Raw genomic sequence first — 12,493 nt, forward strand, 5'->3', positions numbered from 1 at the left:
ACATTTGTTGCTTACGCCGCCGCCGAGTGATTCAGTTATTTTGCGGGCGCAAGTCAGCCCAAATAAAGAGCTTCGTTTCCAAGACTAGCTGGTGTCTTCCTGACCACTGGACTGCCGTCACTACAACGTGACATCTGGTGGAGGTGCGGGGTAGCCTCCCATGTTCCGGACACCCCCTACAAGTAGTGACGCCAGCCCTTTGAGTCATCTACCGCAGGACCTGAGTCCAGTCCACCGCACAAGCCGACGCCTGCAAGGCGACGAACCTGAGTTCGGGATTCTGCCAGACCCTACCCAGAAACGAAAGCCAGCAGCAACGTCTACCATGAGCTTGCCCCAGACGATGACTCCAATCATTCTTCAGCAGCCCCGGGTGCCACCAACCTTCGACGCTTCGCCTGGCGCCGACCCAGAAGAATGGCTGGAGCAGTTCGACCGTGTGGCTATGTTCAACAACTGGGACGATGCCACGAAACTTAGGTACGTGTTCTTCGCCTTGGAGGGACCAGCAAAAGTCTGGTTTTAGAATGAGGAAGCTAACCTCACGAACTGGGAAACCTTCAAGGAGCAGCTTCTAAAGACATTCACGAACGTCGTTCGAAAGGAGAGAGCCCAGCAGCTGCTACAGTCTCGCATACAACACGCAAACGAGACCGTTGCTGTGTACACTGAGGAAATGAAGCGTCTCTTCCGGCCTACCGACGCAAACATGAAGGAAGAAGAAAAAGTAAAGCTGCTCATGCGAGGAGTTAAAGAGCAGCTCTTTGCCGGCCTCGTCCGCAACCCACCGAAAACTGTCGCGGAATTTGTAGAAGAGGCATCCACGATGGAAAAAACTCTTGATGCCAGAGCCCGCCAGTATGACCGCCAGCAGCGCGTTTTCTCAGCAAGCTGCCTGGACACCGTTAACAACTATAGCCTGCGGGAGCTTATCCGTCAAGTTGTGCGAGACGAGCTCCGACGATTGCAGCCAACGGGAACGCAGCCGCAGCTTTCATCGCTGACTGACGTCGTCCGGGAAGAGGTTCAACAGGCCTTGGGTGTGACGCCGACACCCACGCAGCCTCTGCAGCCCCCAGCCATGACTTACGCCGCAGCTGTGCGCCGTCCTGCCCCTCGACGACGGGACTCAAGCCCCTATCGCCCTCAGCCAGCTGCGTTGGACCGCCGCCCACTCGCCCCAACCCGCCCGTCCTACGAGCGACGCGCGGAGCCGAGGAAATGCGACGAGTGGAGAACTCCCGACCAGCGCCGCCCACTATGCTTCCACTGTGGCGAAGCCGGTCACGTCCTCCGGCACTGCCCATACAGAAGACTGGGCATCCGAGGGTTCTCTTACGACGCTCCACGACCCCGACCCGGCCAGCGACCAGCCGAAATCGAGGAGTTTTTACGTCGAGAAGAATACTCATCGCCGAGCCGCCTATCACGTTCCCCGTCGCCATCGTCCCCGCGCTTTGTTTCTCCTAGCCGAGGTTACGCCGTGCGTGGACGCTCGCCCAGCCCCCGAAGGTTAAACTAAATAAAGCAGCCTCTGGAGGTGAGGTTGCTTCTAAGCGCAGTGACAAAGATCCTCCATCGACGAGTACTCATGACCATGCCTCAACTTCAACGACAACACCGACGACGACGACACCGACGACGACGACACCGACGACGACGACACCTACGACGACGCGGCCAGACTTGAAACTTTTACCGCTGCCCAGTGAAGTAACGTCGCAGTACGCCCACCGAAGCCTCACTACTCGACGAAGCCGAGATCGGACACCGAAGACAACGTACAATACCAGAACGCGAACAAGTGACCTTGAAGTTACGGTCGACGGTCACGCGGTTACTGCCTTGGTGGACACGGGAGCTGACTACTCTGTCATGAGTGGCCCACTCGCTGTTCGACTCAGGAAGGTAACACCAACCTGGGATGGCCCTTTGATCCGCACCGCAGGTGGCAACCTGATTACGCCGTCAGGACGCTGCACCGCGAGAGTTACTGTAAATGGGAGAACCTATGCAACAACCTTCCTGATCCTACAGCAATGCTCGAGAGACGTGATTTTGGGAATGGACTTCCTGAACGAACATCGGGCGATCATCGACCTTCGATCTAAGTCGATCAAGCTTTCCACGGAAAAAGCCATACGTGTTGCGACGAGCGCGACTCATCACGCTGCCTTAAAGGTCCTCGATGAAGCATTGAGCGTGCCGCCCCGATCAAGTGTTCTCGTCGGCATAGGTACTGGAGACATCGAAAATGCCGAAGGCGTTATCGAGGGGAACACCCAGTTACTCCTGGATCTAGGATTGGGCGTCGCGAGGGGAGTCGCCGAAATCCGAAATGGCCAAGCCCAGGTGTTGCTAACCAACTTCACCGAAGAATACCGGCATCTAAACAAAGGTACGACGATCGCTTTCCTCGACGAGCTGGCAGACATCAGAGACGTATTTGCCCTACCCGACCAACCCGCAGAACTATCTGACCAAGGCCATCAGCCTACGTTCGACATCAACCCGGAATTACCCCGCAGCAGACAGGACCAAATACGCAGTCTTCTTCAAAGGTACACCGATTGCTTCTCATCGGCATCGAATGTGCGACGAACCCGTCTTGCCAAGCACCGCATTGTCACAGACGAACACGCACGACCACTGCGACAGAGCCCCTTCCGCGTATCGCCGCTAGAACGCCAAGCTATCCGCAAGCAAGTTGAGGAAATGCTTCGTGACGACGTCATCCAGACATCGAGGAGCCCCTGGGCAGCACCGGTCGTCCTAGTGAAAAAGAAAGACGGCACCCTTCGCTTTGGCGTCGATTACCGCCGCCTGAACAACATTACGAAGAAGGATGTCTACCCCCTCCCCCGTATCGACGATACACTGGACCGGCTGTGCAACGCTAAGTACTTCTCATCGATGGACCTGAAGAGCGGCTACTGGCAAATTGAAGTCGACGAAAGAGATCGCGAGAAGACTGCGTTCATCACGCCAGACGGACTCTTCGAATTCAAGGTGATGCCATTCGGCCTCTGCTCTGCCCCAGCGACGTTCCAGCGAGTAATGGATACGGTGCTCGCAGGCTTGAAGTGGCAGATTTGCCTACTCTACTTAGATGACGTTGTTGTCTTCTCCTCAAGCTTTGAAGACCACCTCAGAAGGCTTCGGATAGTGCTGGAAACGATCAAGTCTTCTGGCCTGACACTGAAACCAGAGAAGTGCCACTTCGCCTACAAGGAGGTGCTGTTCCTTGGTCACGTCGTAAGCAAGGATGGAGTTCGCCCAGACCCCAAGAAGACGGCTGCGATCGCAAAGTTTCCACAGCCTAATGAAAAGAAGACTATACGCAGATTCCTTGGATTGTGCGCTTATTACCGACGATTCGTCAAGAACTTTTCGCGCATCGCTGAACCTTTGACTCAACTTACCAAGGCTGACGTGCCTTTTAAATGGGAAAAGCCGCAAGAGGAAGCTTTCAACGAGCTGAAGCGCCGCTTACAGTCCCCTCCTGTGCTCGGGCACTTTGATGAAAACGCCGAAACCAAAGTTCATACCGATGCAAGCGGGGTGGGCTTAGGAGCGGTCCTTGTTCAGAAAAATGGCAGACAGGAGAAAGTTATCGCGTACGCTAGCCATTCACTGTCGAAAGCCGAAGCCAACTATTCGACGACAGAGAAAGAATGTCTCGCCATTATTTGGGCCACGTCCAAATTTCGCCCCTACCTATACGGACGACCATTCAAGGTTGTGAGCGATCACCATGCTCTGTGCTGGTTGGCCAATTTGAAAGATCCCTCCGGCCGCCTTGCTCGTTGGAGCCTGCGTCTTCAAGAATTCGACATAACTATAGTCTACAAATCTGGCCGCAAGCATTCCGATGCAGACTGCCTATCGCGAGCCCCCGTAGACGCAGCACCGGAAGAGGAAGACGACGACGCTTTCTTAGGACCGGTAAGCGCCAGTAGTTTCGCGCAGCAGCAGCGCTCGGATCCTGAGTTGCAAAGCCTAGTTGATTATTTGAAAGGAAAGACCGCATCGCCTCCCCGAGGGTTCAAGCGCCAACTGTCGTCCTTCGTCCTTCACAATCATGTCCTTCTGAAGAAGAACTTCGCGCCCAACAGGACAGTGCATCTTCTTGTCGTGTCCAAAACTCTCAGGCAAGAAATTATGCAGGCATGTCATGATGAGCCGTCTGCAGGGCATCTCGGGATTGCTCGCACGTTGCACCGCATCCAGGAGAAGTACTATTGGCCGCGGCTAGCTACCGACGTTTCCCATTACGTGAAAACGTGCCGTGAGTGTCAGCGACGCAAAACGCCTCCGACTAGACCAGCCGGACTCCTGAACCCCATACCACCGCCAACTAAGCCCTTTCAGCAAATCGGGATGGACCTCCTCGGCCCCTTTCCGACTTCATCATCAGGTAACAAGTGGATCATCGTGGCTACCGACTACATGACCCGCTACGCCGAAGCAAAAGCGTTGCCTAGTGGTACCGCAACAGAAGTTGCAAAATTTTTTGTCGAACAAATTCTCCTCCGACACGGCGCACCCGAAGTGCTCATCACAGACAGAGGAACAGCATTTACAGCGGAGCTGACGCAAGCCATTTTAAAGTGCAGCCAGACAAGCCATCCCAGGACAACTGCCTATCATCCGCAAACCAACGGACTCACAGAGCGTCTGAACAAGATCATCGCAGACATGCTCTCCATGTACATCGACGCCGAACACAAGACGTGGGAATCTATTCTGCCCTACGTGATCTTCGCCTATAAAACTGCCGCCCAGGAGACAACCAGGTTTACTCCATTCCAGCTGGTATACGGCAGGAAGCCCACGACAACACTCAACGCAATGCTCCCGCACGTTTCCGACGAAGACAACCTCGACGTCGCCGCCTACCTTCATCGCGCCGAGGAAGCCCGAAGAGTTGCGCTGCTTCGCATTCAAGACCAGCAGCACACCGACGCCCGACGCTACAATCTGCGCCGACGAGACACGCATTACAAGCCAGGGGATCGGGTTTGGATATGGACGCCAGTTCGCCGCCGTGGATTGAGCGAAAAGTTGCTGCGACGCTACTTTGGCCCGTACAGGGTTCTCCGTCGCATCGGTGACCTCGACTATGAAGTCATCCCCGACGGCACGACAGCATCTCAGCGACGCCGCCCACGCCCGGAAGTCGTACATGTCGTACGTCTGAAGCCGTATTATGAACGCTAAAGGACTCGAGGTTTCATTCTCCGTGTTTATTTTCATTTTAAAGCATCGAGACGATGCTTCTTTGGAAGGGGGGTAATGCCACGTATCGTTGTAGTGTTTGTTCGTTCACGCTCAAGGCTGCAGGAAAGGGTTGTTATCACTTTTGTTCATGACGCGAGAAGCGACCACACTAATCTCGATTGATCGCAGCCATGAAAGGCTGCATCTAGGTTTTCCCAGATTTCTGTAGATGATCTTGTCTTGTTCTCTGGAAGTTTCCTTGCCGGCTTTAAATTGAGCGATGCCGCGAGCGGCGGACATTCGTAGTTCGACGACCAACGAGCACATTTATTGCTTACGCCGCCGCCGAGTGATTCAGTTATTTTGCGGGCGCAAGTCAGCCCAAATAAAGAGCTTCGTTTCCAAGACTGACTGGTGTCTTCCTGACCACTGGACTGCCGTCACTACAACGTGACAATATCCTTACGCTTTGAAAGAAGATGCAGTCGATGTTTTAGGATTAAAAGTGAATGGAAGAAAGCTCCACCGAAGCTTTACCTGTGACTCCATGTTATGTGTGTAGCCCCTGGTTTTAGGTTCTGCAAATATGAATGCCGAGATCGAAAATTCTAACAGCATACTACTATCGATCTTTTTTCGCAGAGCCAACTTTGTGTGCAGCGGACGCCAGGTACGCGGCTACCACGCGGTGAACGTGGCTCTACACTGCGCATGCTCCGCGCTGGTGGCCATCGTAGCCCGGAGCGTTCTCCGGATGACGCCTCTGCCCGCATGGGTGGCCGCAGCGCTGTTCGCGACGCACCCAGTGCACACGGAGGCGGTGAGTGTCGCAGCCTTACACCAGTGACTGTGTAACGAGTTGCGGAAAAAGTCGCTCCAATGGCAGCGGCGGAACTGTTAGCGACCCATTGTTGCAACGAACAGTACCAGACAGCTACCGCGTTGTTTACTGACTGACTGAAAGTTCTCCGCTTATGAATGGGAGGACACAAGGCGGCTGAGGGGGAAGAGAGAAAAATAGCAGTTCACAGTTGTTTCACACGCTAAGAGTATGGTGCAGCGGTCGAGGGAAAAGTAAGTAAAAAGCTCATTGTGCTGAGGCTGGGCACGATCAGAAGAGATGTAAGTGCGCACCCCTACACCACCTTGTGAAAGCGCTTTTGGCTCCCATATATGCCTGGTAGAAGGTGTGTGTCGGAATCTCTCAGCAGTGCGGGGAAGTAATCTGTGTAGGACTCATTCCATGTTCTTTCTTTGAGCTGCACCCTGTGTTTTTACATGTTTATGGTCTGTTAGTCGTTCACGGTTTTACACATCTCACCTCCAGCAACTTCTTTATTGCCGTTATAAAGGTTACGAAAAGCACAGTATTTGAAGACTATTTGCAGGTTGAAGCTTCATTTCCGCAAGTAGTTGTTGCGAGGACAGCCAGGGAAAACGCTGTATAGACAGCTTGAGAGGTCCTGGCTTCCTCTTACAGTGCAGCATTGACGGCGGCGGAGTTAGACAACAAACAAAATGTGAGGAGAAAAAACACACAAGTTCGGTACAGAGAATGAGACATGTACGTTCAGTACGCTGTACATTGTGCTTGTAAAGGAAAAAGACTGCATTAGATCAAAAAGCCTATAAAAGCAAAGACGGGGAGGAGAAAATACAAAGGACCGCAAAATTGGACAGCAAGGACAGCAATATAAAGGACTGCAAAATTGACAGGTGCGCACAAATTGGTAATAGGAAGAAAAAAAAACTACACGAACATTTGGGGTAATTCTTTCAGAGAAATATTAGATACATCAAGATTCTTGGATCGATGTTGTAGCCAATTTGTATCGACGCATTGTACTAAATTACGAAAGCAAATGCATTCCTTCTTTACCGCCTTTGTGCCTCGAATAATTTTAGTGCGGTAGCGTAAGGATTGTGATGAAGGCGAACACACTCCGGCGCAGCCTCTCTCTGAAACTTCCCCGCGACAATCATGGCAGGTGGTGAGATTAAAATTTCTGTCAGCACACACGGCGCATTAGCATAATATGGAGGCCTGCTCATGCCTTCCTTGCTGGTAATGAGGTGGCTCACAACCTGGCTGAATACGCCGCGCTTCCAAGGGATAGCGGCCGTCGTTTAAGCGGGGGGGGGGGGGGGGGGGCAGCTTCGGGCCGCTCCTCAGTTACCCGCTGGCATTAAAGTTTCTCCACAATCACCCTCTCCCCCCCCCCCCCCCCCCCCCTCTCACCAGTTGCAAGCTTTGAGCTGAGGGACCTGTGTACTGTGCGATAACAGTGCACGTTAAATAACCCCAGCAGGTCAAAATCATCCGGAACCTTCCAATATGGCGTCCCTTATAGCCTGAACCGATTTGGGACGCTAAACCCTATAAATCTAACGACACCAAATCAATTTCACTCGTTATGTTTTTGAATATCTTTCGTGTGCCCTTGTTCCAGCTGGCGTCGGTTACTCACTTTATTAAGTCTAGTTTTATGCTGGGGCTAGGTTGCTGCAGTGCTGCCAACAGTTATTATAAATGTTACTTCAACCTTGACCAAATGTTTAGGGGAATCCCCCAAGGTGGAGTAAATTTGTAATAAGGGAGTAATTACTCCCTTATTACAAATTTACTCCACCTTGAGGGATTCCCCTAAACATTTGGTCAACACTGTTCCCACTTCGAGTTATTGATCAATTAGCTGTCGAATTTTTCTTTAACTGCGAAGTTTCTGAGAAAGCTGTATAGCTCTCCTTTGTAGCCGTATGGCTGCGCTTGGGTGGATGCCAATGAGTAATTACTCCCTTATTACAAATTTACTCCAACTTGGGGGATTCCCCTAAACATTTGGTCAACACTGTTTCCACTTCGAGTTATTGATCAATTCGCTCTCGAATTTTTCTTTAACTGCAAAGTTTCTGAGAAAGCTGTATAGCTTTCCTTTGTAGCCGTATCGCTGCGCTTGGGTGGATGCCAATGAGTAATTACTCCCTTATTACAAATTTACTCCACCTTAGGGGAATTCTCCTAAACATTTGGTCAACACTGTTCCCACTTCGAGTTATTGATCAATTAGCTCCCGAATTTTTCTTTAACTGCGAAGTTTCTGAGAAAGCTGTATAGCTTTCCTTTGTAGCCGTATGGCTGCGCTTGGGTGGATGCCAATGAGTAATTACTCCCTTATAACTTCAACCTTCTGTGCATCTTTCAAACAAGCACTCCGGATACACCAAAAGGGGCAAGCATTGGCTCTGCATCATCACATGCGCCAAAAACTCGTGAAATAGAGTTCTTCGCCAACGGAGCTACGGTGCCTTCTCTGTGAGGCACGTTATCTTAAGATACGAAGCAGAAATGAAGTCAGGAGTTCGCACCACACATACCGGGTTAGAAATATGCAAGATATAGTAAACAATAACCTGCAATAGCAAAACTGCTGTTGACCGATTGTCAGAAAGCCTGCCGGCTCCTAATGCGTTCTACTCCAATTGTGGTGGCAATTCCATGTGTCGCGGCTGGGGCTCTGCGTTTCTGATTTATATTTTCGGTCAGAATAGTAGAGCATTTTTCGAAGTTTTTTTTTCTCAAGAAATTCAGAGCTTATACAGAAAACTAGTTTTGGTTGCTTCATTTATGAGGCCATTAGGTTAAAGTAACGCGCTTCTGATGCATTTGTATCCAGTGCTGCTATGAAAAAAGTTTGAATAACCAAAAAGCGGTAAAAGACATTTGATGGTTGCCTACTACTTACAACATATATAGAAGCACTGTCTTATTTTGTGCCTGCTACTGCGCCCCATTTTTTTTTTGTTTAGGGCGCGAAACAGTGAGAACTACATACCCACGTGAGAACTGAATAAATTATAATGACCTATGTAAACCGCGGAGCGAGTGACCAGTGTTGGACAGACACACGCAAAGACTAACACTTCCTTTAGTGCTCCCAGTCTGCGTGAAATATTTTGTTCTATGGCCGGGTCATATTTCTATCCGCGGCATAATACAGTGCTGCTGTAGGTACCAGTTTTCACCAACTCTTCCCGGCTTCGTAATTCGTAAATGCTCCGCATACGCGGACCCTCTTACGAAGAAATCCATTAACGGATTAGCCTTGGAAGAGATATGGTTGGTAGGAATTCTTTGATGCAGGGCGGCAGTGCTCTGACGTAGCGTTGAGTCTCCTTTTCAGCGGATCGGATTTTCTGGGGACATACGTCGTAGTATGAGTCTAGTTATTAGCCGTTTTTTTTGCTATTTGGCGCAATTATTGTCACATATGTTCCCTGTTGAAATGCATCCATTGTAACGACACATTCACCGGTCTTCAAGTTGAGACCCCTAATAATCTCACGTTACGTATGTAATGCATCAAAGCACGCAGGAACTTGCCCAGTGGTTTTCTGTGAGTGGAGCCTGCAGCGTTTTGGTGGCTAAAGAAAAACATTTAGACGCGTTAATCGTTACCTTAATCACAAGTTAAATTTTTCCCACTTTCAGACGAATTTCTACTGCTTTATGCGAACAACGTAATGTCATCTTCTATAAATTTGCACGGGAGTCGGCCCGAGACTAATGTGGTGCGCAGGGACGCACGATATGTTCTAACCCTATGCGCACCGGTGCAGACAACGACGATAAAACAGCACCCCCTTGCGGTCAACTGTGCACCGGTGTCGTTTACCGATGATGTTATAATGTTCCAGAGCCTCATAAAGTGCACTCGTTTCATTGCATCGCTGACGGTGCGCCTGATGTTGCCTGGCTCTGCTCTGCAGGTCTCCAGCATAGTGGGTCGGGCAGAAGTACTGTGCTGCTTCTTCTTCCTGCTGTCGCTGCTCTGCTACCACCGGTGAGTGGATAGCCTTTACTGCAGAGGACAATCGCACTGCTGCACGCGAATATTTCACATGCCTTGGTTTTGCCGTGAAATTTGCGCGTATTTTTGCTCTGAACCCGCTCTTCATTAGGCCGCTTTGCAAAGTGGTGTCTGCTCGATGCTTGTACGGAATGCTCGAGCCTCAGCGCTGATATTCCATGCAGTTGTGTAACCGACAGTAATGGGAACATTTTTGGAGCTGACAGGAAAGCGGGGTCAATTAAGCAGAGTACTTACATCGACACCATTTAGGTGCAGAGAGTTTCGTGTAAGTGGCCATCGTCTGCCCAGTACTTTGAAAGCCGCGAGAAGCAAGCGAAAAAATGAAGTGGTTGGGAATGAAGGCCACCGTCATCAAATAAGCATAAACACATTTTCTTGAAATATTGAACGAAATGTACAATTATTGAATGAAAAAGTTATACAAACGAGAAACACTCTAAAATGACGAACAACACCCTCTTTGACGACTCCAGCATTAACCTTTTTTTTATCAGAGCAATAAAATTCACTCTCTCCTCTCTTGGCGCTTGTTTTTTTTATCATGGCCCATGTAGTGATAGCCGCATTGTGAAACTGCTAGTTGTGTTCTGAAAAGGTAGTGCTGAATTCGAATGTCAGTGCATCGAACGTCCCGCTCAGTCCAAGCTACCCCGATGGCTCAACTTTTCGCGCAGCCCCAGTCGTCTTCGTAGGCGTGATCGATTTTGATATTAAGCTCCAACAGAGTTGTGCGGATGGCCCTAAATGCGTACAAAATGACCACAAGGACGGAAGCGTTTCCGAAATTGGTGACTTTCCGGAAGCTTACAGTTTTCTTTGAAATGTTTTCCGCACATTTTTTTTGGTTCGAAAGTTTGATATTTTGGCGCAAATCAAAGGCAAGCATTTCTTGGTTTCTTGGCAATTTAACATAACCATGCTATTTTTTTTGTGCTTACTGCGTTCATTTTTTTCACTCAACGCGGTCACCTAGTGGGGATGCTGTGTACAAAAGAAATACCACGTCTATATTAACAGGAATACGATTTTTTGTCTACCGAGAAAGGAGCTCGAACATTCTATTAGTAAATGACCTGAAAAAGAAGTGTCCCTGCTACACACTAAGTACAATTAAGTTCTTGTTTCCATAAAAACTTCGATCTTAGTGGCACCAGCGATTGGTTGTATATAGGAAAACATACTGACAACTCACCTGTACGCTGAAAGAAAAAAGGTCATGAGACGACTAGTGCAATTTGATGGGAAAGCCGCCCAGCAATTGCTTCTGGAACAGGAAATTACCGCGAATGCTGCAGATTTCAGCAAGAGCTCGTCGCTCAACCTTGCGTAACTATGCGGTTGCTTGTGAATCAGGAATTTGAGCGTAACTGAAGGAATTGTGTTATGGCACGGCAGAATTGTGGTTTTTTACAACGGTGGCAATTGTGGGGCTAGATTATGGGTTCATGTTAGCTGAGTGGTGTCCTAATGATAAATCTATCCATGCTTTGCACCCGCACGCACGCCGAACCATCTTTGAACCGGCCGCTGTCTCTTATGTATTTAAAGCTGTTTTTATTCAAAAAAACTGGTCTGGGAAGGTGGCGGTGATCAACGCGGTCATTAAATGCGCATAGCCGGGCCTTGTATATGTATGTGCGGCGTTTGATGTAAAGACTGTAAAGAGCTATATACTAAAGAGCTATATAAGACTGTAAAAAGAAAGTAGGGCTATCATTGCGAACGCGGCAAGGGGTGACAAATTGCTTTCAGCTTTCAGCAAGGGCAGGCGATTCATAGAAATATTAGCCCTTTTATGCACTCGCTATGTTCTACTAACGATAGCTTTTTTAAGTTTCTACATATACGTTTAGAGACATCGATTTCCCAACAACAACGTAAATGGCTCAAAACCTTTTAGAATTGACACATGCAGCGCACACTATCACGCTATCGGATTTGAGTCTTCTTGCTCTCTCAAAAACATTGATACGCAATTAATTATTTCCTTATCAGCCTAAGCCGGTTGAGCAGCGATAACTCATCTACAGTGTCATAAATTTTGTCCAACATTACAACACGTAAGAGAGAAAAGAACAGACACCAAAAGAAGTCTTTCTATGCGTGTCGTAGAGCATCGCGACGTCCGTCTCTATTTCTTCTTTAGGAAAAGCGATACTTTTTCTACACATGACACAGCTCTGCTAGTCTGCCTAGAAAAATTTGCAACTGTAGCTGGCATCACAGTCTTCTTCTAAACAGTGCTGGGCACTTCGGCACAAAAATGCACAAGGTCGCGTACAAAACTGTAGAAGCCGCGCCGCAAAGTTTAAAAACGTGCGATCAAAGACGCATACATTGGATACTTAGGCATCGAAGGACATATTAGGAAAACAGTTTGACCATAAAAATAAGAAAAAAAT

The 12,493-nt window shown here is 49.3% G+C and overlaps 1 protein-coding gene across 1 annotated transcript in view; it reads left to right on the forward strand.

The window, feature by feature from the left end:
• The window catches only part of LOC149361094 (protein O-mannosyl-transferase TMTC1-like), a 261,151-nt gene that overhangs the window by 104,194 nt on the left and 144,464 nt on the right, over positions 1-12,493 (forward strand). Inside the window, exons 2-3 of the mRNA XM_089572587.1 lie at positions 5,863-6,040; positions 9,988-10,061. Of these exons, the coding sequence (XP_089428713.1) occupies positions 5,863-6,040; positions 9,988-10,061 (252 nt within the window). The remainder of the gene's footprint in view (positions 1-5,862; positions 6,041-9,987; positions 10,062-12,493) is intronic.

Source organism: Amblyomma mixtum, chromosome 2, assembly GCF_055824585.1.
Source record: "Amblyomma mixtum isolate Tamu chromosome 2, ASM5582458v1, whole genome shotgun sequence".
NCBI lineage: Eukaryota > Metazoa > Arthropoda > Arachnida > Ixodida > Ixodidae > Amblyomma > Amblyomma mixtum.